Source organism: Jaculus jaculus, chromosome 8, assembly GCF_020740685.1.
Source record: "Jaculus jaculus isolate mJacJac1 chromosome 8, mJacJac1.mat.Y.cur, whole genome shotgun sequence".
NCBI classification, from domain to species: domain Eukaryota; kingdom Metazoa; phylum Chordata; class Mammalia; order Rodentia; family Dipodidae; genus Jaculus; species Jaculus jaculus.
In genome coordinates this window covers 60822924-60849985 of record NC_059109.1, presented here as the reverse complement: position 1 = coordinate 60849985, position 27062 = coordinate 60822924, and the positions used below count along the sequence as shown (strand labels likewise).

General features: G+C 40.3%; 1 protein-coding gene across 10 annotated transcripts in view; it reads left to right on the top strand.

Annotated features, from left to right (window-relative positions):
- The window catches only part of Ryr3 (ryanodine receptor 3), a 598743-nt gene that overhangs the window by 290870 nt on the left and 280811 nt on the right, over positions 1 to 27062 (top strand). For all 10 annotated transcript variants that reach the window (XM_045155998.1, XM_045155993.1, XM_045155990.1 and 7 more), the window contains 5 exons: positions 4852 to 5044; positions 15694 to 15910; positions 23171 to 23275; positions 25019 to 25122; positions 26393 to 26476. In XM_045155998.1, coding sequence (XP_045011933.1) covers positions 4852 to 5044; positions 15694 to 15910; positions 23171 to 23275; positions 25019 to 25122; positions 26393 to 26476 — 703 coding nt within the window. The remainder of the gene's footprint in view (positions 1 to 4851; positions 5045 to 15693; positions 15911 to 23170; positions 23276 to 25018; positions 25123 to 26392; positions 26477 to 27062) is intronic.

The window sequence follows — 27062 nt, the reverse complement described above, 5'->3', positions numbered from 1 at the left end:
GAGACCTCATCTCAAAGAAATATGCAGATGAGTGGCAATTATGTACTGTGGCCTCTGCATGCATGCATATGGGGCACATACATCTGAATACATATGTGCATATACCAGACAACATACAAACCTTAGCACACATATATGCAAAAAAATATTAGGAAGCAGTTGAGTGTGCTCTTAGCAAAACCCCATAAAATGGGGCTGGAGAGATGGCTTAGTGGTTAAGCACTTGCCTGTGAAGCCTAAGGACCCTGGTTAGAGGCTCAATTCCTCAGGACCCACGTTAGCCAGATGCACAAGGGGGCGCACGCATCTGGAGTTCATTTGCAGTGGCTGGAGGCCCTGGCACGCCGCCCATTCTCTCTCTCTCTCTCTCTCTCTCTCTCTCTCTCTTTCTCTGTAGCTCTCAAATAAATAAATAAAAATAAACAAAAAATTAATTCCATGAAATGAGTTTTCTTACATAGTTTCCCATTTCTGCTTGCTACTATGAAAGGATCATATACATTCAGCACATTCTAAAAGGCAAAGTTTTACTATATTTGAATAAATGGAGCTTGTAAGTTACTTGTTTACACTCAGATACCAACACTACATTTTTCCATGTTTTGGTATACTTTCAAATGTTATAAAAGCTGTAATTAATATTCCTACAATGTTCTGGCAAGACTTCTTACTTTTAGACTAGTGGTTTAGATTTCTAACATTTATGAAGACAATAATAATTTCTGTGGGTTACAATGTGGCAGGTACTTTTGTTATGTGAAATTATTCATTCAAGTAATAGTACCCATATGAGATATTATTATTCTCATAGTAGTACAGATGGAGGAGGAACTAGATAGGTTGATTATCCAAAGTCAGATAGTCAGAAACAGGCAAGACTGGCTCTAAGAACTCCTCTCAACCAACACCAACAGTCAGGTGTCATTGAAATGACAGTAGCCCCTACAAGCAGCTACCTTCATTACAGGCACCACTGTGCCCACATTACAGATGGAGAAGCTAAGGTGCCAGTAAAATCCCATGCCCAGGTTCATGTAATGGATATGGAGTCAGAAATAACCTGAGCACTGTAAAGCTCAAAGGCCCCTTTCACCTGCTTTCCACCTTATTACAAAGAAATTGGAGGGACATACAGTTTCTTTAAATGTGTGTTGCAAAACCTTGTGGAATTATTTGGAGGCTTGAAATTGCTCACAGTGGAGATTGCTCTCTCGGGAGGGTTCACAATGACAGAACAGAATATACAAAAGCAATCCCACAGTGGTATCCTTTCCAATTTCAAACTCTTCACACTACTTACATTTTAAAAATGAGTCACACTTCATCAAGGGCCTTTTACAGCATGAATATGATATGAAATGGGTTCTTTCACTCACATAGATTGCCACCACGTGCGCCTGAGAGCTGTGGCAGGTATGCTTCATACCCAGGGACTGTCAACAGTCTCTCTTGGTTTCTAGATAATAGTCCAAACTCTGTATTCACTACTATTTGTACTTAAAAATTGGTTCAGACTATTATTTCAATTGCCTATAAATGACCTTAGCAAGTGTTCCAGAGGAAACTTCTTGTGCCCAGCCTCTGGCAGCCAGGAAAATGAAGTGCAGCAGGATTCACCATTGCTCCTCTCCATGGCACTTGGCCACAGTAAAGGCTAAACAGGGCTGGAGAGATAGCTTAGCATTTGAAGGTGCTTTCTTGCAAAGCCTGACAGCCCAGGTTCAAATCCCCAATGCCCACACAAAGCTAGATGTAGGGGCAAGAGGAACCAGTGCCCCCATCTCCCCACTCCCTGCAAATAAATTAAATAAATAATATAAGGAAGTCTTAATGCAGCTCAGAACTCAGTGTCCCGTGTCATGAAAGCACTGCTGGAAGTAAGAAGCTCTGCCAAGAAGATCAGGATCTTTATCTCTGCAGAGCCCACTCAGGACTTGGGGGGGGGGGAGGTGGAGAGTCACAGGTCAACACTGGCAGTTTTTCCTGGCTCATATAACCCTGGGAAAGGTGAAGACTTTCTCACTTGTATTTTTATCCATCAAGAATCTGGCTGCTCTTAATGGTAATTGCCTAAAGAAGCATTTCAATTTTTTCAATATTTCAATATTTCCTGGTATTTCTAAAAACACACATCTATTAGGATTTTTTCAAATGAATATAGGGATATTTTCTAGGAGCTAAAATAATGAAAAAAAAATAGATTCAAGAAAGATCACTTTAATTGAAAAATCAGAACTCAAGAGTGAGACAATTATAAAATGTTAATATAATAAATTTGTTTCTTATTATCCTAAATTCCTCTCATCATAGACTTGAATGGAATGAAAAAAAAAAAAAGGTCTAGGACCTGAGAAATGTAAACTCTATGCAGTGAACAAACAGGGCTCAGTCTCCTCAAATGGAAAAATAGGAAAATGTCAACCACACAGGTACTTCAAGTTGGCTTAGTTTTTTCACTAGTTCCCCAGTAGGGTACTAGATCCTCATTCTCCATAGCAAAGCATTGTATTCAAGTTACAAAAGCAGAGTTGAAGACCACCCCACATAAATCACCCAAGGTGCACGGAGCACATTCTGTGCTGTGGTCTCTGTAGTGCAGGTGTCCAAGTTCAGTGTTCCTGTCTGGCCTTATGACTCCCCCCATCTGCCTCATCCAGTTCTCGCTGCTCCCACACTCCAGCCTCAGTAAACTCAAATGATTCAGCAAATATGTCATAAATATGTCATTCATTTCTCTTCTTTCTTCCTTCCTCATTTGTCTAGTATACATTTCAGTTCACAAATTTGTATGTCTCCTTTGTCCCCAGATGGACTTAGCACCTTTCTCTACCTCTTGAAGGTAATATATACCTTCATTTCAATATCCTGTTGTACATTTCTACTTAAATATCTATTCCTGCCACTTCACTTCTGAAGGTCATGAACAGGACCTTGTTTTTGATCCCCCACTCCATGGTCTCTGGCACAAATTAGAGCCTAGTTATTGTTTGTGAAAAGAGAATGCAAGCAACATGGCTTTGTCTTGGGTCACATAAATTAAGTCGAGGAAGTATGTCTTTTAAAATTTGTAATATAATTTACTATTTGTAATCCACCACTTAGTTTTCCATCTATTATTAGGATAGCCATACTGAAAACATTAAATGCTTTTAAACTGAGGTCACAAATATTAGCAAAGATATATATGTACAAATTAATAAATAGCACATATCCATCAAGAAAATGGATTTTTGCATGTGTGTATATAGTGTGTATGTGTGTACATTTGTGTATGTGTGTGTGCCTATATATGTATGTGAACATGCATGTGGAGACCAAAGAGCAACCTTGGGTGCCATTCTCAGGAATGTTATCCACCTTTTGGGGGAACAAGTTCTGTCACTGACCTGGAGCTCACCAAGTTGGGTACACTATTTGATCAGTGAACCCAGGGACTCTCCTGTCTCCACCTCCCCAGCACCGGGATTATAGGCTCATATAACCAAGCCAGCATTTTACATGGGTGTTGGGGATTAAGTTTAGGTCCTCATATTTGCAAGTCAAGGACTTTTCACCTAAGCTATGTCATCAGCCCAAGATTTGTTTATAAATTAACTTTTGTGACATATCACGAGGTCATTAAAATCCAGTTTGAAATGAGTATTTTATTATACCATAAAATGATCATATTATGATTAGCTGGAAAAAAAGACTCATAAAACTCCATATCCTGCTCTGGAGTGTGTGGGTGTAGGGGTAGTAGTGATGGTTGTTTTACTGGAAGCATATTGTTGTGTTGGTTTGTTTTGTTTTAGTGTTGTTTTGAGATAGGGTCTCACTATGTAGCTCATGTGCTTCTGATACTTGTGATGTAGCCTAAACTGGCTTCAAATTTGTCTTCCCAATAAGAATGTAAACCTGGTAGGAAGACAAGAGAAATTGTGATAATTTACCTTTAGAAATTCTAGAATAGGGGGCTGGAAAGATGGCTGAGCAGTTAAGGTGCTTGCCTACAAAACCTAACAACCCAAGTTCAACCCCCAGTTCCTACGTAGAACCAAATGCAGAAAGAGGCTCATGTATCTGGAGTCTGCATGCAGTGGCTAGAGTTCCTGGCACTCCTTTCTGTCTCTTTTCTCTCTCTCTCTTCCTACAAACAAATTTTAAAAATTTAAAAATTCTAGTAAAAAAATAGGCAATTTTTCACAATTGTAAGTCAGAAATTATAAATCATTTTCTTTTCTTTTTTTTTACATTTGTGTTGTATAAGATAAATCATTTTATTAAAGAGATACGAAAATGGAATATGTTTTTTAAACCACAAGTCTAAAATGCAACTGACAATGTGTTTCTCTGCTTATCAGAAATAATGAAGTTCTTTAAAGTGGATAAGTAAACTATGCTGCAGTGTCTGGGCCAGATGGCCTTGCAGTTCTTCCCTTTGCTGGATTCTCCATCAGCAACCATATCCACTAGAGAAAGGAGATGTGAGCAAGGTCTTTTACACCGATGACTAAACACATCCACCCCTGTCTCTGAGGACCTCTGCTCACCAAAAGCAGTCTGTCCTTTACTTGAGACCAGGCTAATCTAAGCACCAGAGCTCCACTATTGTTCTCACTCTCAGCAGCTTCAGGACCCCCTCTGAAAATTGTCTCACATCAGCTCACCAGCTTAAGAAATAATTTCATGTTTCCCTCTCACACAAAAAAAAGCCAAAGTTTCATTTCAACTGGAGGAGCATATCCCAACCTTTTTGGGGGTGTGCCCATCACACTTCCCCATCTCTCAGTGGTGAACTCCCAGAGTTCCCTTCTGCCTGGTTCATGCCTCCAGAGTCTCACACTTGTCTTCCTGTTCTCTACTCACCAGGCAGGATACCCAGAGCTGTGGCCTCCATCAACCAGCACCTGCTGAAGTCAGATGATGTGGTAAGCTGCTGCCTCGACCTTGGAGTGCCCAGCATTTCTTTCCGCATCAACGGGCAGCCCGTACAAGGGATGTTTGAGAACTTCAACACAGATGGGCTGTTCTTCCCTGTGATGAGCTTTTCAGCTGGCGTCAAGTAAGCTGTGGTACAATTTTCTGGGAAGTAGCCATGACTCCCCTCACCTACTTGCCATCAATCATCCTCATGAGTTGAGGAGCCAGCTAGCCCCTTTAGAGTTACAATCTCATAAACCAAACTTCTCTAAGAAAGTGATGGTGCAAAGGTGAGGAAAAGAGATGAGTTCCCTATACATACTGAATAGGAACTTTCTGTAGGGGTCATATTATGTCCTCAGATGAGATGCATGATAAATCCTTTGTAGAAATTAAGTCATAAGAGCATCACATGCTTATTGTGAAAACCCTGAAAGGCATCATTATAAGTAATGCACTGAAAATCACTTAGGCTCCTATGCTCAACTATAATCACTATTCATATTTTGCTGTATTCATTTTTCTTCAAGCATATCTATGATTTTAAATTGAATTCACAATAATATGAAGGTTTATGTCTTTTTTCATTCAACAATAAGTAATGAGTCTTTTCCCAAATCATTAGGCATCCTCAAAATTATTTTTTTTCTAAAAGAATCAAAGTTTAATGAAAATTTACTTACTCTCAACAGTATGAAGTATCTCAAAGAGAAATTCTATTATCCCCTTACATTTCTTTTTTTTTTCTTTCTTTCTTTTATTTATTTTTTTTAAATTTAATTTATTAGTTTTCTTTTCAGTAAATACAGGCAGTTTGGTACCATTATTTAGGCTCATCTGTGATCTACCCCCTCCCATTAGACCCTCCTTGTTAATGAAAATGGGTCGTGCATTGTGGAGTTAGCTTATCAACAATTATAATATCTAAGACACTCTGAAAATCATGTTTGTTCATAACACATTTTGTAGCATATATTCAATGATAATTATATTGTTTTATACATAGAGATATGTTGCATTAAATTGAACTTAAACTGTGTATGACATTTGTATTGATGATTATTCTATTCATCATTCTGTCCCTTTTCTCTTTGTACCAGTTAGATACTCTCTTATTTATTTTAGCCTTGATACACATGTCTGTAACCCCACAATAACCCGCCTTTCCCAAAATTGTTTTAACAATCCCATTTATTTATTTACAGTGGAAAGAAATAGAGAAAGAGAAAACAGACAGAGGGAGAGAATGGGTGTACCAGGGCCTCCAACTGCTGCAAATGAACTCTATTTGCATATGCCATTTTCTACATCTGGCTTTACATGGGCACTGAGGAATTGTACCTGGGCCATAAGTCTTTGCAGGCAAGCTTCTTAACTGCTAAGCCATCTCTTCAGCTCCCCCTTCTTTTACCTCTATATTTTAAAGAACCCTAATTCATTGAGCAGGAGATGAGTTACAGTTACAATCACACTAGTATCTTTGGGAGCCCTTGAACATAGCAGTGGGAATAAAGTATGGAGATAGGAGCTTAGCGTGGAGACCACAAAGCTCCAGGTGTCCAAATGATGGGGCTTTTAGAATGAAACCACTAGCATCTGCCTTGGCATATCATGCAGATTAATATACCAAGACAATGTTCAGGCATTTTCCAAAGAGAGATTAAAAATTAATTGGAGGCCTGGAGAGATGTCTTAGTGATTAAGGCACTTGCCTGCAAAGCCTTAGGACTCATGTTCCATTCTCCAGGTGCCATGTAAATCAGATACACATGACACAGTGTGCAAGATCGCACATACACACAAGATAGCACATGTGTCTGGAATTCTATTACACTGGCTGGAGGCCTTGGCATGCCAAATCATTCTCTCTCTCTCTCTCTCTCTCTCTCTCTCTCTCTCTCTCTCTCTCCCTGTCTCTCTCTCTCTCTCTCTCTTTGTCTCTCTCTCTCTCATAAAATAATAATAATAAATGAATTGGAACAAAGTTAAACAGAAGGAACCTGCATAAACCAAGTTGTGCATCTTCCCAGAACCATTCCCCAGGAACAGACAGAAGAAACCCAATGCAACACAGCCATGATAGGGTCACTATCATGGCCCAGTGCTTTCTCTAGAGAAACAAGTTGGCCCTGAGAGACCATGCCAAGGACCACATTTGCCTGGGTACTTCATAGCCTCAGTTTCCCATCACTGGTGCCCTTCTTATTTTTTGTTTTGTTTTAATAAATGCTGCTTACAATTTGTAATTTATGTTCCAAGTGAGTTTACTTATTTCCTAAGCATTTCATTTCAGAAAAATATTTAGGAGAATTGGTGAATTCAAATCTTTGAAGAGATGGTCTATTCCTGTCTGCTACTGGCTAATTGACTTTTCTGCATAGTTTGTATTTAGAGAGAAGCACATTTGCTTTTAAGATTGTATAATAATTTTTGATCATGAACTAATCCATTTAGTCTTCATTAAATCCATGAGGTTAGATTTTTGTGTTTGTAATTTTATTGTTATTGGTGATGGTGGTGCTGGATTTGGAACCCTCTCTTGACCAAGAACTGCAGCTGGCAGTTAAAGATGCATATGACTATATCAGTTACTTTCTCCTTGCTGGGACAAAATGCAGAACCAGTAGCAACTTATGGAAGGAAAAAGGTCAATTCAGCTTATAGTTTTGAGAGAAAGTCTCACCATGATAGGCAAAGTATGGTGAGCCAGAGCAGGAAGTCCACATCATATCTCACCAGAGTCAGGAAAGAAGAGTGAATAGCATTGGGAGCAGAGCTATAATACCTCCAGCCATGCCCACAGTGACCCGCCTCCTAAAGAAAGACTCTACCAACTTTTCAAATGGCATCACCAGCTAGGGACCAACATGAGCCTATGGAGAGCATAGTACAGTTAAACCACCACAGTGGCTGAATGGTCAAAGACATTTCTAGCATCTAGTCTACATTAGCAGCCCATGCAGACCTCAAAGCACATAGGTAACAGAGAAACACAGTTACAAGATTAAAAAAAAACAAAAAAACAATGATATGTCTCACCATCTGTATAAAGTTCAACTGCTGAGAAAATTGAAGAAACTTTCAAGTCAATAGCTTAGTTCTAGATGTCTTTCACTTCTAGCAATTAACAGGTGGCATGCTGGAGAGCAGTGCTTGAGACGTAGCGTCATTTAAGCCTGTTCCTTAGAATACAACCTTGCTCTGGTCTACTCCTGTCTCTGGATTTTACAACGTGATATGATCACAGAGAGGTGGAATCACTGTGCCTCATAGTTGGAGCATGCATCTTACAGAAATGCATCTAGTTTAACAGATGTTGCATTTGCTCCAAGTCAGTGCTGGTCTTATATTGAGCAGCCAACTGATGTGTTTTTACTTATGAACATAGAAGTTCAATAAACCATCCTCACTTTATATAAACTTGTAAAATATGGTTTGATGCTAAGCTCCCTATACCAGTTATTAATTCAATTATGAACAGAAAGAATTCAAGAGAATAATTCCAGGTAAATTAAAATGTTTTTCAAAAGAAGAAGTGTGCTTAATAATATTTTTTAACTTGAAATTACCACTCTGCCCAATACCATGAAATGCTCACCTGGTTTTTTTTTTTTTTTTTTTTGGTTTTTCGAGGTAGGGTCTCACTCTGGTCCAGGCTGACCTGGAATTAACTTTGTAGTCTCAGGGTGGCCTTGAACTCATGGCAATCCTCCTACCTCTGCCTCCCGAGTGCTGGGATTAAAGGCATGCGCCACCACGCCCGGGCTCACCTGGTTTTATGGCACCTTACCCAGAGAGATGGAAGGCATTATTATGCCAACATAGAGAAGGATTGTTATTTTCCATCATAGGAGCATTCAGAATTACTTCTTGCTCATTTCTAACTTCTGTGTGGCTTCTAAATTAGATTTCTCTTCTACAATCTCATTACCTTCTACTTAATGATCTTTAATGAGGTCATAGTCTTGAATTTTTTAATAATTACTTTTTGTCATTACAAACTATGTTGTTAATTATACATGATTAGGATATCCCTACCAGCAGTCATTGAAGAGCAAATACATGAAGACTGAAAATCTTTCTCAATTAGATTTACTCCTGGTGAAGTTGAAGGCAGCATGAGTAATTACTGACAAATACACAAATCAATATAGACCCTCATTCCTAACTATTATGAATGTGCTATTTTAGTTTTCTTCTCACAGTGGCCTGTTTAGAGTCAGTGTTACTAGCGTGGCAGTGCCGAGCCGAATAGAATTTGAAATGAGGCACATGAATCTTGGAGCCCATCCAAAAGTTTCAGTTATTTTGATGTCAGGAGACTTTTGTTAAAAGATGTTACCACCCCTGCCCTTTAACCTGCAAATGACATCAGGGCATGAATCCCATAAACAGCCTTACATAAAAGCCACACTAAATAATGAAAGTCATTTGGACACTACTTTTTGTTTTTCAAAAAACTCAGCACTTAGTTACTCTAGTAGAATATATTTTACATCTATACACTATCTATTTAATCAACTTACATAATTATTACCAGCCTTTTTCTAATTAATAAAAACAGCACTATCAAAAACCAGTTGGTATCTGTGGCTGCTATTCTCCCACACACACCACCACCCCACTGGCATCCACCAGACTTGGCTAAGATTCAGATAGCCAACAGCTTAGCTCTTTCCAGCTTACTGTAGTCAATGCTGTGGAAATTATTGCTGAGATAAATATACTTCTGTGGAGAACATGATGAGCACTGGCTGGATTACCCTGGGCTTTTGTCAAATGCTAGCTGGAAAGAAAAATGAATGTGGGGATGTCCATGGCTCAGAAATTTCTCCAGTACTAACATTACAAACTAAAGATGCAGCTATGAACCATGACTTATGAGTTAACTCAGATCAGCAAAAGCTTGCTAACTATCTCTTGACCACAGTGTATATGCTTACCTTCCTTGGAATACTACTTCAGCTCTCTGTAAGGGGTTAAGGAGACATCTGGAGAGACTAAAGTGACTCCATGCTTCCTAATCAGTTCTCAATGGTAGTAGTGTCTCCCTGCAAAGGGAAAACTAGTCACTGTATCTGAGCACAGCAAAGCTTTGACTTAATTTTTACCGTCTTTTTTGATTTATAGATCTATCTTTCAAATCTTAGCACTCACAACAGCTGTTCCTGTCTCTTCTGTAAATGATCAAGCAAAAGCCTCCCAGTTGAAATAGAAAATGCTAGCAGGGATAGTTCAATGTAATTTGCCTGCCCCTGTTTTCAAAATTAGCCAAGCAGATAAAAGTTTACACCATCCAGTAGTTTGCTGTTTCTAGGAGGCTGTGACTGAAATAATTGCTTATCTCTGAGGTGACAGGATCTAAGGATATTATCACTTATTGTAAACTCATCAGGAAAAAAATTCTTCCTGTGGTCTGAGTTATAGAATTTCAAAGGATGACACAAGTGATTTAGTGGAAGAGATTAAATTAATGAAATTGTATATAGTATGTGTTATGTGGGATGTGTGGCATATGCACATATATGTGCTAATGTGGCACCTTATAGGCTTAACAGTGGCAGCCAGAGAACATATAGGGTGTCCAGTGTCCTTTATCACTCACCTACCTATTTTTCTTCCTTTTGCTGATTCCAGAGCATACAGTTCCACAAACCCAATGATTCTCTACCATCTATTACCCACAGGCCGGTGGATCCAGAAATGAGTGACTATGCCCACCTCCTAGCTGTTCACATAGGTTCTGGAGATTTGAAGTCAGGTAGTTTTAGTTCCCCACAGGCCCTCATGCTTACACATGAAGAGCACTTAACCAATGTGTCATCTCTTCAGCAGAGAGAGAGTATTCATTGTGTATATTCCTGCATTTTCTTTATCCATTCATATGCTGATGTAAACTAGACTGGCACCCTTTCCTTGCTGTTGTATATAACTCATCAATAAACATGAATGTACAGGTGTTTTGCCCTTTTAGGTCTATATCTAAGAGTGGTATAACTGGAAATTCTGGTAGTCCTCTTTTAGTTTTTTTTTTTTTTAATTTTTTTTTTGTTTATTTATTTATTTGAGAGAGAGAGAGAGAGGGAGGGAGGGAGAGATAATGGGCATACCAGTCTTCCAGCCAGCCACTGCAAACGAACTCCAGACGTGTGCGCCCCCTTGTGCATCTGGCTAATGTGGGTCCTGGGGAATCAAGCCTCGAACCAGGGTCCTTAGGCTTCACAGGCAAGCACTCATCCACTAAGCCATCTCTCCAGCCCCTCTTTTAGTTTTTGAGAAACATTTATGCAGACTTCCACCATATTTGCAGAATTTTTCATTCTACCAGAAATGAATAAGGGTTCCTCTTTTTCAATACCCTCAGCAGCATTTTTTGTTTTCTTGATGATAGCCATTCTGACTGGGCTGAAATGGAATCTCAAAGCAATTTTGCATGAAAATGTTTATTAATATATTACTACAGGAAAAATATCTGAAGATAAAGAACAACTAACTCTGATGAACTCAATTCTTATCCTCTATTTGCATTTGATAGAATCTAAGATATTTGGTAAACCCCCCAAAATGGAAAAAATTTACATTTCAATTATATGGTCTCACTTATGGATGAGGAAGTGGGTTTACAAGATCAATATTAAGTGTGTGATGAAGAATTGATTGAGAGAAGCAGACAGATAGATATTAGCATCTTCTATCCCTAGAAATCCATGCCCTGGACTTCTGGCCCTGGATGAGTTCTTGAATAGGTCCTATAGCCTTTCTTGCTCCTGTTGGAAATAATAATACTGTTGTCAGTATTTTAACATTTGTCCATTATAAAACACAGGACCATAAAAAGTCATCCAACTCAGGCATCCAGTGAGAGTTCTGCTTTGTTTGTCCGATGCCTACCTGCCCCTCGGTTAGCCAGCTCCTATTTCAGATCCCTCTAGAACTGAACTGAGGGTACTTGCCTGGGAATTGCTGTGCCCTGTGGAACCAGTGCAAACAGTCATATGGATGTGGGCCTTAAGGTCACATTTATGACACCTGCTGCTGCTTTCTCTTGTGGGCCATTTTCAAAGTTCTCTTAGTAAGCTTCATGCTAGGTTCTTTAACAGCTTTACTCTCCTTCTGGCCTGTCCTCTCCATATCCCTTCACCCCACACACCAGCATATGTCCCCAACCCTGGGCTTCTGAACTCTGCTTTGCCATTTGTCCTTTTGAGAGGTCACTGGATGATGACTGATGACAGGCTCTTCCATGGAGTCTGTATTTGTTCATCCAGGGGACAGTCCCTGGCATCATCCTGATTAAAAGGACAATTCTTGGCCACACAGACCTTTATTACATACTCTATTACCAGGCAAATAGGGCCCTCACAAAATTCCTAACCGCAATTTTCTGTTTACCGAGGTGTTCCCTAGCTCTCTCTTCAGTTGCTTGGAATAGGTGGACACCCTCCCTTTCTTAACAGACCTCCTCCCTCTGCAGTGTGGAGATGGGTGAGCTGAGGCAGGCAGAAGGACTGTTTCCCAGCTGCTTGAGTACATCCTGCATACTGGCTGAGCACCTCTCTGCACAGTGTGAAAATACTTGGCATCTGAATTTTATGGATTCATAAGTCTGCCTTTGGATCTCAGCCAAAACCCAGAGAACCTAGGCAGATGACATAACTCAGTGGTAGACCATTTGCCTAGGAAGCGAAGAAAACCATTTCAATGTTGTACTCTAGGCAGGAGCCATAACTCAGTGGTAGATCCTTTGTCTAGCATGCATGAGGTTCCAGGTTCAATCCCTAGAACCACAAAAATAAATAAATACCATAGTCCAATATTGAAAATAGACTTTAGGCATTTTACTTACTTTTGAAACTACAGTTTATCACTAGTTATTTCCTTCAACGTCTGAAGTCTGGATCTACTGGAATAGATATGAGGAGGGACACAGTATTGGTGGCTGCTTGTCAAAATCCTCCCACAGATTCTGGCAGTTTGTTCCTGGGCAGTGAGAGAAGGAACCACAGATGGAGGATGTGCCTGGGGCCAGTGCCTGATCAGTCCCACCTGCTGGGGAGCAGAGGCTGTCACCCAGCAGGATTTCTGAAGCAATCCACAACCTTGTCTTCCACCCAATGAAGCAAAACTTAATGATGTCTGAAGATAAACGCTTCAGTAAGCAGTAAACACTGATTTCTGCCTATGATAATTTTTCATTTTACAGTTCTTGTGGCCATTAGAGGAGATAAGATTAAGATTTATAACCGAATTATCACTTCCAGTTTAATAATGGAACATGAAAACAGAAAGCATTACTTGCTTTAAATGCTACATTAAACTTGACCAGTCTTGATTTGTTATCTATCCAGCAGATTTTAAAACGTAAGAGGAATTTCAAAGCTCAACTGGCAGGAGTGCTCATGAATAATTAAATTCCACCAGAAATCCTCATAACAGACTATATATATGTTTCTAGAATCAATACAGTAATGAGAAACAACACTCTTGCTATATAATGCTCCCAGGAATGCAGCTCCTCAAAGAAAGGTCCTCCATGAGGAGACAAAGCAGAAAACTTCCCACACGAATTCTTCTCTCAAAAAGATTCAGTTTTATCCTATGTTAAAGGCACAATCTGTTCTACCGCAGTTGTACTGGGAAGCTCTCAAATAATTCCATGGTTTAGTCACTATTTCCTGAAGTTTCATTAAACTAGTAACACTGCAGCCAAATGAGTGGATTTCATTTTAATGTCATTGTTCATAGTCTTCATAAATATAAATCATGCTCCCTAATATAACCCTTACTGTAGGCACACTCACAGGGACAATTGTGGCTCTAATTCTGTATCATTGTTGTTTAGTACTTTAAAATGGGAAAGTGGGTGGTTTATGTTATTTCTATAATTAATTTTAAAACAACATTTTAAAGACTATCTCAATAATCTATTCTTATTGTGAAGAAAAAAACTTTCTCACTTGGGGGGAATTTTGTTTTCCAGTTTCATAATTAGGGTATTTTCACAATTTCAGCTATGCAGCAAATACTGAGGGGCTCTTATATGGCCCCCTTCTGGAAGCTTCTAGTTAAAGGAAGTGAAGCTTAGTGGAAAGTGTACTGCCATAACAGCTGTGCTAAATCATAAATTTCCTCTGTATATATCACCCCTCCTCACTCCTAGCAGTATTAATGCCAAAACAAAAGTGGCATCTGACTGCTTGGATCACCTTGGTCCAAGCCATCCTTTTACTTGTGACTATTTCAGGAGCCTCCAAATTTGTACCTATTTACATTGGGCTACTGAGAGACTCTTACATTTCCTCACTTTGAAACCCATGATCACCTTCCCACATGGAATAAACAGAGCTTTATAGACCCTGCTTGACACAGAGCCACCCTTGCATCTCATCTGCTCTTCAGGCTCATAGTGGCTTCTCCACAAAGAGGTCTTCCCTGATACTGCCCGCAAGACCTGCCTCCTTCCCTGTGTTATTTCCTCTCTTCTTCCTTTATTCCATCACATGTTCCCTCATTGGCAATTGTACTTATTTGTCTACTAAAGAGAACCCTGATTTGTGACATCAAGGACACTGGATTCCTTGTTCATTGCCAAATGCCTAGTGCAAAGTCAAGTGTGAGTTGTATGGGCTCAGCAAATGGAGAACAGGAAGCAATAAACTGAAGTCGTATGCTGACCCCATGTTTATATTGATTTTTCCTGCATGAGATTACTGTTGAGTCTGCAAGGCAACATATCTTGCCATGTTTGAATTACTTACAAGTGTGGTCCTATTTCCTCAATTTAATGTAATTGCAGTTGATTTGTAAAAGCTATATTTGTACTCACAAGTCTAGGATTATATTTTTCCTTTCCTCTTGTAGTGAAGACTTTGGCATCTAACCCTAACAAAGAAAGACCAAGCAAGTGAGCAAGAAAGAGAGTGCTAACGTTCAATCAGAACACTGATTAAAATATTGAAATACTTCTTTATGTTGGTAATTAGTACCTGCCTGCAATTACTATGAGCTCCTAAGAGTCCTTTGCCCTTTCTTTAGAAAATGCATGTGAACTAAGTCAATTTAATCCAAGCAGCCAGTGTTGTTATGGAATTAGTACTGTTGGGATATCAGGTATATGTAGAAGGAGGTTCTGACTTAGCAGTTGAGGTGAACCAGGGGTCAGGATTGGATTCCAACATAGATAGTGGCCTGGAGGAAGGCACCTACATCATAGTGAGCAAGCACTTGCTTGTCTTCCTCCATGAGGCTGCTCTGAGGAGCTGTAACCTCTGTTCTGTGCCACTTCCATTCTATTCCACTCACCATGTATACTATGTGTGTTTAATACTTGGGTCTTAGATACTTTTGCCAGAATATTAAAGATATTACTATTTTACCTAAGCAATTATATTATTTTTTCTTGAGTTGATATGTGAATATTTTCTACCAAATACAGAGACATGCAGTTTTCATGGTGCAATTTCAATATGATCTTTGTAGAGAATATCATTATTGCTATTCTTTACAATAATATAGTAATGGATATGGTAACTACCTGCTAGAATAAGGATGAAAAACAGGTTATTTCATATATAATTAAATTTTAAGAATATATCATTAAGAGTCATCTGAGGATTGTGGGTGAACACTCAGTTCTCCCTCTCTTGCTCCTCACATACTTGAAAGGTTTGCTGTGATGAATATGAATTCAGTCACTTTCAAGCAAAAGGACTTGGGTATGATCTTCAAGTTTCGTTGATTTGGGCAGTGAAACTTGGTGACGTTTCTACTCTTGCTCTTTTCACATAATAGAGTACGTTTCCTGATGGGTGGTCGACATGGAGAATTTAAGTTCCTGCCTCCTGCTGGCTATGCCCCTTGCTATGAAGCCTTACTACCAAAAGAGAAGATGAGGTTGGAGCCTGTCAAAGAATATAAGCGTGATGCTGATGGTGTTAGAGATCTGTTGGGTACTACCCAGTTCCTTTCCCAAGCCTCTTTCATCCCATGCCCCATAGACACAAGTCAGGTAAGTTCAAATTATCAATGAGAAGCCATCTCATGGGCCTGCTGCATGCAAAGCAATGTACTCTGTTAAGTATAAAAGGAATATTTCAATGTTCTCTAGGAATTTACAACTTAGTTAAAGATGTAAGAAGCAAATGTGTTACTTTTTAAAGGCTAAACATAATGAATGCAGCACAAACAGCAATATAAGTAAGTACTTGAGATGTCCTTTGGATAGGATGTTTCTAGGAGTCTGTGAGAACAGATGGAAGTCAGTTAGGACCTTTAATAAGCTTAAATGGGAGGGGCATCTGGGTGTGATGTAAGAGCAATGGGATGAATGAGGTCCTAGAAGCAGAAACACGGAGTAATGGCAGGTGGCAGTGCCAACCTGTGCATGACTGGACAAGTGAGAGGAGGAACATGCAGGATGCAAGTTGAAAACAAAGCTTCAGAAATGGGGCAGGATGGAGAACGTGCAAGTGCCACAAATGGACACTTTATTTCCCTTTCCAGGTCTTTATTTTGAGGGAGACACTTTCATGTGCTATGACAATGAACATGTAACATCTCTCAGCCATTTCATTGCCATTTGAATCCTATTCTAGTTGCTATAGAAAATGACCTTGCCTCTAAGGCATTTGGGTTAGCAATGTATATGAATAATAACTTTTTTTGGAATGTAAAATGTCTCTTGTATATATTTCCCACAACATTCATGTAACTCTACTACCATCATGTGTGTGTGTGTGTGTTTTATTTATAATTTCTGAGACAAGATGGGCAACGCATTGCATGTAGCCAAGACTGATCTTGCATCCCCTACAGTCTTCCTGCCTCAGCCTCGCAAGGGCTGAGATTACAGATGTATGCCACCAAGCTGGCTTCCCTGTGATTCGTGAGTTTGCTCTTCTTTCCAGTAGCAATTATAAATTTCCATGAGGTAGAAATGGCAGTGCTTCCCTGCCAGTTCCACAGAGCCTTAAATGTATAGAAGGTTTGATAGGAAACTGGGGAGTTTTTGGACTTTAGGTGATTCTCAGAATCAGGTAATCTGATTCCTGTATAGGCTAGATATTACAAAAGAAAACCTTTTCTTCTCCCCTTGGATGTTCTCTAACTAGGAACATACAAATTAGATTAATGGATTAGCAACAAAAAGGACATTTTAATTCTCTTGCAAAAAATTCACAAAGAACTGCAACTCGAAAAGTTAGAATTTGGAGCTTATGTACCATGTATTAAAAGAAAGAAGGGGGACAAAAGCACGTGTGCAAAAATAAGTGACTCTGAGGAGAAGATAAATGGGTCCTTAGGAGAACAGATGGGAGATAACATTTTGTGACAGTGCATATTTGGTAACGGTACTGGCTGACATTCCTCTAATGACAATAGTCAGTCTCTGGGAAGGACAGTTGAATTCTTTGGGGAAGCTCTCCTGTTGAGCACATAAATGGATAAAACACACACACAGAGGCAGGTGTGATGGTGCACACCTTTAATCCCAGCACTCAGGAGGCAGAGGTAGGAGGATCACAGTCAGTTCAGGCCACCCTGAGACTCCATAGTAAATTCCTGGTCAGCCTGGGCTAGAGTGAGACCCTACCTCAAAACACACACACACAAATAAACTTCCAGTACAGCTGTACTGGCATCCCCATGGAAATTGTGGGTCATGTGTTGTGGGGGCAGCCATTTGTTACAGGGAAGAGGCAGTATCTCTGTGCATAATGTCCCAACTTGTGGCTCTAACAACATTTCCGCACCCCCCTTCCACGAAATTCCCTGAGCCATGTTGGGTTCATCTTATGTCTACTTCAGACATGGGCTGTTAGGAGCCTCTGAGTCTGTGGTTTGGTAAGAGTGAAGTGTCATCAGTGTCTATCTTCTTCACCCTTGTGCTGATACCAGGTTCACCAAAAAAGCAGCACTCTTGCTCATTTCCTCAATTCCTCTATGTTTTGGCTGAGGCCCTGGTAAAGTGCAATGAGTCATTTCTCTCTTTAGGTCCCACTTCCCTCTGCAAAAGAGAAACAGATTCTCCATCATGGAGTGAAGTCAGCACATGTTAAATGGGATAACCATTATTAGTTTAGAGAGAATTTAATGGGTATAGACCCTCTTGTAGCCCAAGATTAATGGGAGCTTGATATTGGAAAACAAACTCATTATCTGGATATGATTCTGACTTGTTTCCCAGTTCCAGATATGGGTTCCTTTCCACTGAGTTGATCTGTTAGCCAATCCAAGAGCAGTTGGTTACTTACCGTGGCTATGTGCCACTATTGCACTTGTGTGAACATCACATCAGGTTGTTTGCTTCTGGGTAGCTTAGACCTCGAATTGCTCAGACAGATGATGGCCACTTTCCTTATATAGTACCCTCTAGCACTAGACAGGCTTACTGTCTGGGACCTGGCTCTCTTCCAGATTCTAGCCAGGTCTCTTCATGTTCTGTACTGACAGCATATGGTGTCTTTGGCAGTAGTGTCTTACCATTAACCTCTTGTGGGTAATCAAGTGCTCTAACAGAAGTGTGTCTTGTTTTGGGTAACCTTGTAGGTCTCTCTGATCAACATCTCATTGTGGGTGTTAACTGCATCCTGGTACTGGGAGTTACAGGCCAATGCCAAGGGAAAACAAGGAAAATAGAAAAAAAGAAAGAAAGAAAAAGAAACAGGAGAAAATTAAGGTTAGGCTTCCTCTCACCCTCTCCATGGCACTTTTGATTCAGGTGCTCCCTCTAAGGTCCTGTTGAGGGTTCAACCTTTTAGTCTGTATTCCAGGATATAGGATCCTATGGTACCAGTTCCATTTGGATTCAGTTTTGTGTAACCCCCAAACTCTTACCCTCCCCTCAAGATGAGGGGAGGTCTTGCCCAAGAAGGCAAACAGTCCTCTAAACATGTAGAATTAATGATTTAGTAGTCAAATAGCAGAGCTGTATCTGTGAACCAGGAATGCTCTGAGGTCTAGACCTAAACTGAGTATTGAAGGAAGCTGTCATTAGGGAAATGCTTCTAGACAATCAAATAATAGGTAAATGATCTCTAAAAAGGAGACCTCAAAGCTTTAGAATATCATTCTTTGAAATTATTGTCAAAGAAGTAAAATGTAAAATACTCACAGTCAGACATTGCAACCTCCCTTGGGCAGGTTAGGGTTACTTTGTAGGTTAAGTATTGTTAGCTGGAGCACTTAATGCCAAGACTGGCTAAGCCTCTGCCTAGGCTCTGCGCCAGCTCTTCTCAGAGCACGAGAAAGGGATCCAGCCCCAACCAGCTGCCCAGCCAAGACTCCCAAAGTGCACTGATCCAGCCCAGGTTCCTTTATGCCAGGTGACTACTTGAAATCACTGAGTTTATGACTTAGAGTGATTTGTGGGGGTCTCTTTTGACAGCAACTGCATTTTCCCTTTTCTCTGAAGCATTTCAGTTCTTCAAGCCTGAAAATCTGCTTTGTGGCTATGAGACATTTAGTTGAAGCATATGGCCTTAGTTAACCAACAAAATTCACATATACCTGTAACTTGTTTACTAATAATTTGACCTCTTTTACTCATCATGGTACTTATTTTGACTTTTTCATAATTAGATTTAGGTGATTTTTCATCAGTTATGTACACAGTGTATATATAGTCATGTTGATACCATTGTTAGCCTCTTCCCTGTCCTCCCCCCTCCACAGGACCCTCCTTATTGGGGGATATGGGTCATGCATTGTAGGGTTAGCCATTAGTAAGAGGCAATGTGTCTGTGATTTTTAGATGTTTTAATCAAAAGAAAAATAGTGATAATAAATACTTATTTTATTGCTACTTTTCTCTCTGAACTTTATATGCAGCACCAGAAGGACATACTTTTTCTATAAGGCAAACATTTTTTTTTCCCCACAAGCATCCCTACCTCCCCATGAGAAAAAAAAAAAAAAAAAAAAAGATTCTTTATGCTGGAAACACCAGTAGTCATTGTAATACAACTGGGACTTCAGAGACAGGCAGATAATATGGAAGTGAATAAAGCCAAGCACACAAGCCTCCTGAGGTGGACCGCTGGTCTCCCAGCACACAGGCCTCTTGGATAGATCACTGATTTCCAGCTCCCTCCAATTGTTGCCAAGCAAGTGTATATCCACTGTTAGCCACATTCCAAATGGACAAAGGATACTCAGAACCTGAATTTCCCTATGAATCACCCATTTCCTAACATGAAAATAATAGTGAATTAAAAAAATAGGAAAGAGCCTGGTATGGTGGTGCACGCCTTTAATCCCAGCACTTGGGAGACAGAGGTAGGAGGATCGCTGTGATTTCAAGGCCACCCTGAGATTACATAGTGAATTCCAGGTCAGTCTGGACCAGAGTGAGACCCTACCTCGAGAAACAAAAAAAAGAAAGAAAGAAAGAATAGGAAAGAAGAAAGTTGGTCCTCAGTTTCTGGCCTCTGTGGAGGGATAGAAACAAAATACCAAGAAAACATAGGAGAGACTTTCCAAAAAAGCAGTGGCATTTGAGCTAAATTAGAAAAGATAAGTGTTGTGGGTGTTTGTCAGGTTGATGAGAAGAGTATGTGTGTCTGTGATGTGTTGTGTTCTGTTATGTTGTAGTGTGTTGTATCATGTTGTGTTCTTGTGTTTTGTTGTGTTCTCTGTATGTGTTGTGCTGTTGTGCCACGTGTGTTAAGTGTTTTGTTATGTGTGTTGTATTCTGTGTTGTGTTGTATTGTGTGGCAAAAGTTCCAGTAGGGTTGAGGTTGCTCATGGAGAACACAGAGCTGTAAAACAGTCTTTTGGAAGAATTTCAAGAAGTTTGGTAAGAATGTGTTTGTAGAGGCTACAGTGAGGACAAAAGAAGACTATACCCTCAGTTAGTACATTTCATCTTGTGAATATCAAGGTGCACTTGGGAAACACTTCAAAGCAGTGTTCAATGTGTTTGGTTGTAGACTCTTCTCTCTGGCTGCAGTAGGAGAAGACTGGGGAAGGGTTGAGAGGTCCGTTACAATGCTATGCAAAGGTCCAGGGAAAAACAATGCGGTTGAGTGATAGAAAGAAGGAAGTTCTTTTTTTGTTTTGTTTCATTTTTTTTGTTGTTGTTGTTCATTTTTATTTATTTATTTGAGAGGAACAGACAGAGAGAGAAAGAGGCATATATATAGAGAATGGACGCGCCAGGGCTTCCAGCCACTGCAAACGAACTCCAGACACATGCGCCCCCTTGTGCATCTGGCTAACGTGGGTCCTGGGGAATCGAGCCTCGAACCAGGGTCCTTTGGCTTCACAGGCAAGCGCTTAACCACTAAGCCATCTCCCCAGTCCTTGTTTCATTTTTTGAGGTAGGGTCTTACTCTATCCCAGGCTGGCCTGGAATTCACTATGTAGTCTCAGGGTGGCCTTGAATTCCGGGAGATCCTCCTACCTCTGCCTCCCAAGTTCTAGAATTAAAGGCACGCACCACCATGCCTGGCCAAGAAGAAAGTTCTTCAAACAAGGCAGATACCTCAGTAAAACCATGAGAGATATGATGGCTGACTCAGACAATAAGTGATACCAAGGGAGAAGGAAGAAACTAGGATGACTTCCAAGCTTAAGACACTAGTGGACAGGAAGAATGAAAGAGAGAGAGAGAGAAAGAAAGAGAGAGAAAGAGAAGAGAGGAAAGAGAAAGAGAAAGAGAAGAGAGGAAAGAGAAAGAGAAAGAGGGTAAGAAGAGGAAAGAGGGTAAGAGAGGAAAGAAGCAGCCCAGGAGAAATCACAGAGGAAGTGGGAAGATAAGGAAGAGTGCAGCTTCCATGGTGAGCCCGACAAGCAGTCCCAGAGTGAAGGAGACAGACCCTGAGGATACAGAACACATGCCAAAGCAGAAATCCAGGGGTTCCTAAGAGTTCATCACTGAAGTAGACTTAAAAGAGACCCATCAATGTTCAGGGAATTTTTTGGAAGATGGGGTGGAAAGATTGTTAGAGTCATAGGTTGGAATGTCATGCCCAGAGGCACTGCCTACCCCCAATAACTGACTGCTGCTCCCATGATGCATAACCCACAACACCATGGGGAATACCACCAACCCCACTGAGGAGGGCCTGCAGAATGAGGGCAGGGAGGAAGGAAAAGATGGCACCAACAGATGATATAGCCATAAAAAATGTTCTTAATTAAAAAAAAAAGCATAAGAAAGGGCTGGAAAGATGGATCAGTGGTTAAAGACATTTGCTTGCAAAGCCTGACAGCCTGGGCTCAATTCACTAGTAACCACATAAAATAAACAAATATAGGGCTTGAAAGATGGCTTAGTGGTTAAGCGCTTGCCTGTGAAGCCTAAGGACCCCGGTTTCAGGCTCGGTTCCCCAGTCCCACGTTAGCCAGATGCACAAGGGGGCGCATGCGTCTGGAGTTCATTTGCAGAGGCTGGAAGCCCTGGCGCGCCCATTCTCTCTCTCTCCCTCTATCTGTCTTTCTCTCTGTGTCTGTCACTCTCAAATAAATAAATAAATAAAATTAAAAAAATAAAATAAAAAAATAAACAAATATATGCAGTAAGTGGCACATGCATCTGAAGTTTCTTCACAGTGGCAAGAAGCACTGGTGTGCCCATACTCACTCTATCTGCTTCTTTCGCTCTGTCTCTCTCTCACATTCTTTCAAATAAATATATAAATAAATAAACAGTATATTAAATAATAAAGAAAAACAAGCAACTAAAAAGGAAGGAAGGAAGGAAGGTAAAGAAAAGAAAATAGAAAGGAAGGAAGAAAAAGGAGGAAAGAAGAAGGGAGGGGGAAGGGAAAGGAGGGAAGAAGGAGAGAGAAAAAAGGAAAGACAGTACTGAGCTAAAAAGGAAAGGAAAGCACAGCAAAACAAGCAGGAAGCATAAAAAATCCAGATTCAGATCACACATTGCAGTCACTTTGATGAGAGTGTCCACAGAACTTGGAAGCATGGTCCTAAACTTAAATAGAGACTATGGCCGAAGATGCACTGGAGTTACAGGTGAATGGGGTCTTCCACGGAGGAAATGTGGACTAAGGGGAGAGTAGCCCTTGCATCATATGTAAATAGCATACCACATAGATATCTGCAGGCAAGCCTTAGAAGGGATGTCCAGAAAGACTGTAAAGATGAGAGAGAGTAGACCAAGATGGGAGAGGCAAAGTCTAGTCAGAGCTAGTAGAGAAGGGTGCTGTCCCACCATCACATGCAGGCACGCTACCCCCTACAAATGTGATGACAGGTTTCAGTACAGTCCATTCTTGTCGTGTTGGCTTTACTTGCTCTTTTTCTGTAGGTTGTTTTGCCATCTCACCTAGAGAAGATCCGAGACAGACTGGCTGAAAACATCCATGAGCTTTGGGGAATGAATAAAATAGAGCTTGGCTGGACTTTTGGCAAAGTAAGTGTTTCAGTGGCCAGGCAGGGATGGGTTGTCTTGTTGCTGGAAAGGATGCTTTAAAAACTTGATGGGAATGAGAATGAATGGGAATGAAACAAAACTCCCTTCTCCTGTGACCTGTCTAGCTTTTTTAGTCTTCAGCAACAGCCTGGACCTCTGTCTGCAATCAAAAGTCCTGAAGAGACCAGATGGAACTTGAGCCCATCTCTTACCTTACCATCCAACCAAACTTTTTATTATTATTTTTTTTTTTTGAAGAATATGGATGCAGCCGATCCTCTACATCTTTTTTTTTTTTTTTTTTTTTTTTGGTTTTTTGAGGTAGGGTCTCACTCTAGCCCAGGCTATGTAATCTCAGGGCAGCTTTGAACTCATGGTGATTCTCCTGCCTCTGCCTCCCGAGTGCTGGGATTAAAGGTGTGAGCTACCACACCCAGCTTCCTCCACATTTTTTGTAGGACACTCACATTTTTCCTTTTTCTTTATAGAAAAAGCTGTCTGTCTTCTCTATGTGGGTGGTGGTAGCCCACTGATTCATGGTTTTGAATTACTAGTTGTTTAACATGGCTTTCGGATGTATCACTAAGATGAATAGACACTCAGAGGAGGTTGGGGAATCCTTCTCACTGGAAAGCATTTTGCAGAGAGGAAATAAATTGACTTTGCTCTAGGATTTGTAGGAGGTCACTTCTGATGGCAAGAACAGAAGCGAGCTCTGTACCTTTCCTGGACCCTGCGACCTCTAGTGCTATACATGCCACTGTTGCTGAGGAGCCCTCCATGACCTGCGGCTAAGCAGGAGCCACTGCACTGGCACCCTGTACTCTCACGCCTGCTGTAACTTATTCCCCTGCCAGAATGAGCACCTCTGCAGAATGCTTTTGAAATGCCACAAGCCTTTCCATAGAAAACTCACCACAATTCTAATTTTATATTGCATTCATTCCTACAAATATTTCATTACTTCTTCCTACTTCATTCGTCTGTTTACCTCATGAAATGGGGATTACCTGTGCTCATTGTTGAACTTCTAACATCTAGCCACTCGTGCTCAAATATTTACTAAAATGAACAGATGGATGAACGAGTGCATAAATGTTTGGATCTGCACTTAGGTCAACATAATAGCCATCAGCCACATATGGCTACTGAGCAGTTAATGTGGCTTGAATGTGCTGTAAGTTTAAAACTTATACTGGCTTTAGAAGACTTATTTTACATTACCATACTATTGCATAAAAATTTTGTATTATTTACTAAAAATAAAATACATTATGATTTAAATAAACACATTGTTAATATTCATTTAACTTTTTTGCTTTTCTAATATGACTACTAAATTTTGAGTCTATAAATGTTGTCCACATGTGCATTTTGATGGACACCTACCAGGATCCTACAAGCCTTTGTGTATTGAAGGATGCATTCTTCAGTCACATTATGGTGACATGAGTTTTTAACAGATAAAAGCATAGCTACAGCTTGTAAAATTACTTCTCTGGAAAATCATGTTCTAAGTGTAGACATCTGTCTAGAAATAAATCCATGGAGTATAAACTGTTGGCAACTCAAGAATCATGTGCATTATTGCTAAAGAGAAGATCATCTGCTTACCTAGCTGCTGCCTTCATTTTGCTTGATAGGGATTGCCTGGGCCATGTGTCAGTGGGTGTTCATTTCTATGTTCCAGTGCAGTGCCAGCTGTCAAAACTGAATTATATTCTTTCTTATGTTGTCACCTAGATGCGGGATGACAACAAAAGACAACACCCCTGCCTTGTGGAGTTTGCAAAGCTCCCTGAAACTGAGAAGAATTATAACCTGCAAATGTCAACTGAAACCTTAAAGTGAGTGTTCAATTGAAGTTGGACCAAACAGTGAGTGCATGATTTAATACATTACTGGTAAACCAAAAAGGTACATTTCTCTTGCCTGAAACGATGACATATTCTGATAAATTAGAGGGGGTGGTGATTATTCATGTCACAAGAGGGTTTTTAACAAAGTGGATAACAGTCACCATTATTAGTAACAGTACACATTTCTCCAGAGACTATATGCTATTTTTGGAGAATGGGGGGAAGAATAAGAGGCAGGAAATTAAAAGATAATCAAAGAATCACAGTTCTACTTGTAGTTCACATTAAATTAAGAAAAAAAAAACCATAGGGAATACATGCAACCCCACTGAGGAGCAGCTCCAGTGGCCTAGGGGAAGAGGGATGAGAGAGAAGAGGGCACCAACACGTGATGCACTCGTACGAAATATGTTGTCAATAATAATAATAGTATCACCATAAACAAAAGAAAAAGAAAAACCATTTCTAAACCAATGGAAAGTGGGTTTGATTCAGTTTTTAAGCAGCTTGTCACTGCTCCATAATCCCACTCATGGGCCTAAATAAGACTTACTTTTCTAGGTCAGACAAGTACCTCCTGTTATGAATTCTTTTTTGTGTGTGATACCTGATCAGTCTTTGCAATTCCCTGGTCTGGAGCTACCAGTACAAAACAGTTTCTTAAATTGTTCTGTTGACATAGCAAACTGTTGTAAGCTGCTTTGTCTCCTAGGATCACATATCTGATGTCTTGAATTACACTGATGCTTGTTGAACACATAGGTTTATGCACCATAGTATCAAGTATAGCTCAAGGCACTCTAAAGGCACCATGCAGCAAATATTCACTGAGCTGTGGATTTGATATAGAAGCCTATCTGGTCCATGAAATTAGTAGCTGGATATAATTCAAAGGGAATTTATAAGCTAGAAAATATGTCCATGAGGGGTAATTAACAAGTTTCTCTTTCATGCTTGCCATCATCTTGATGGCAAATTATGCCTCTTGTACAAACAGACAAGCCACCTGTTTCTTTAGCTAGTTTTTGATTGTAACAAAGCCAAGCCCATTGGTTTGCATATTGTGTGTAATTACCCCTGCTTGATAATAGTAGAGATAATACCTAAACTATTCACTCTCTACCCCCTTTACAGAACACATTTGCCAACCCCTGGTCTAAGTGAATGGGTGTTGTCTGCTTTTATCAGCTCAGACATGGGCTAGGGCTCTTACTGTCACTTATCTTTGCAGCTCACCTGTCTTTTCTTTCTGTCACAGGACCCTACTGGCCCTGGGGTGCCACATTGCTCATGTTAACCCAGCTGCTGAGGAAGATCTCAGGAAGATCAAACTGCCCAAAAAGTAGGTGGATTGCTACTGGTTCATTTCAAACTTATAAGCTGGGAGGATCAAAGGCCTACATGGAAAAGCAAGTGACAGCCCACACACTTGCTAACAGCAACTCAAAATGTGTCCCTGGGTACTTAGATGACACTGAGACTCTAAGACAGAAGCCTGCTAAGATAGAAGTGTTTCCAAATGTCCCTTCTTTCTGTTCCTTCTGTCTAGACCAATACTATTATGTTCCATTTTGAGCTATGAGGTATGGAGACCTCAACTGAGTGTACTGCCTGTGGTCTATAGGAATAGCAGCTGGCAAAGGGGCTTGGGAATGGTTCATAACCACAACAAAGATCCACTGTATACTCTTTTGGCACTGGGCCAAGCCATTCATAAGTCCTTTGTAGAGATGGATATTGGTGCTGAGATTTCATTTGCTGTGCCTAGATCCGTGTGTGTTCTATAGTCCCTCCCACCCCTGCAGCCAATCAGAGAACATCCCATCTTCTCACACCTTTAAACACGACACTTGTCCACCGGTACATCTTCTGGCTGTCTTACTGCTTCACTCACTTTTTCCTGTGTGCCTTCTCTGGGTACCCACATA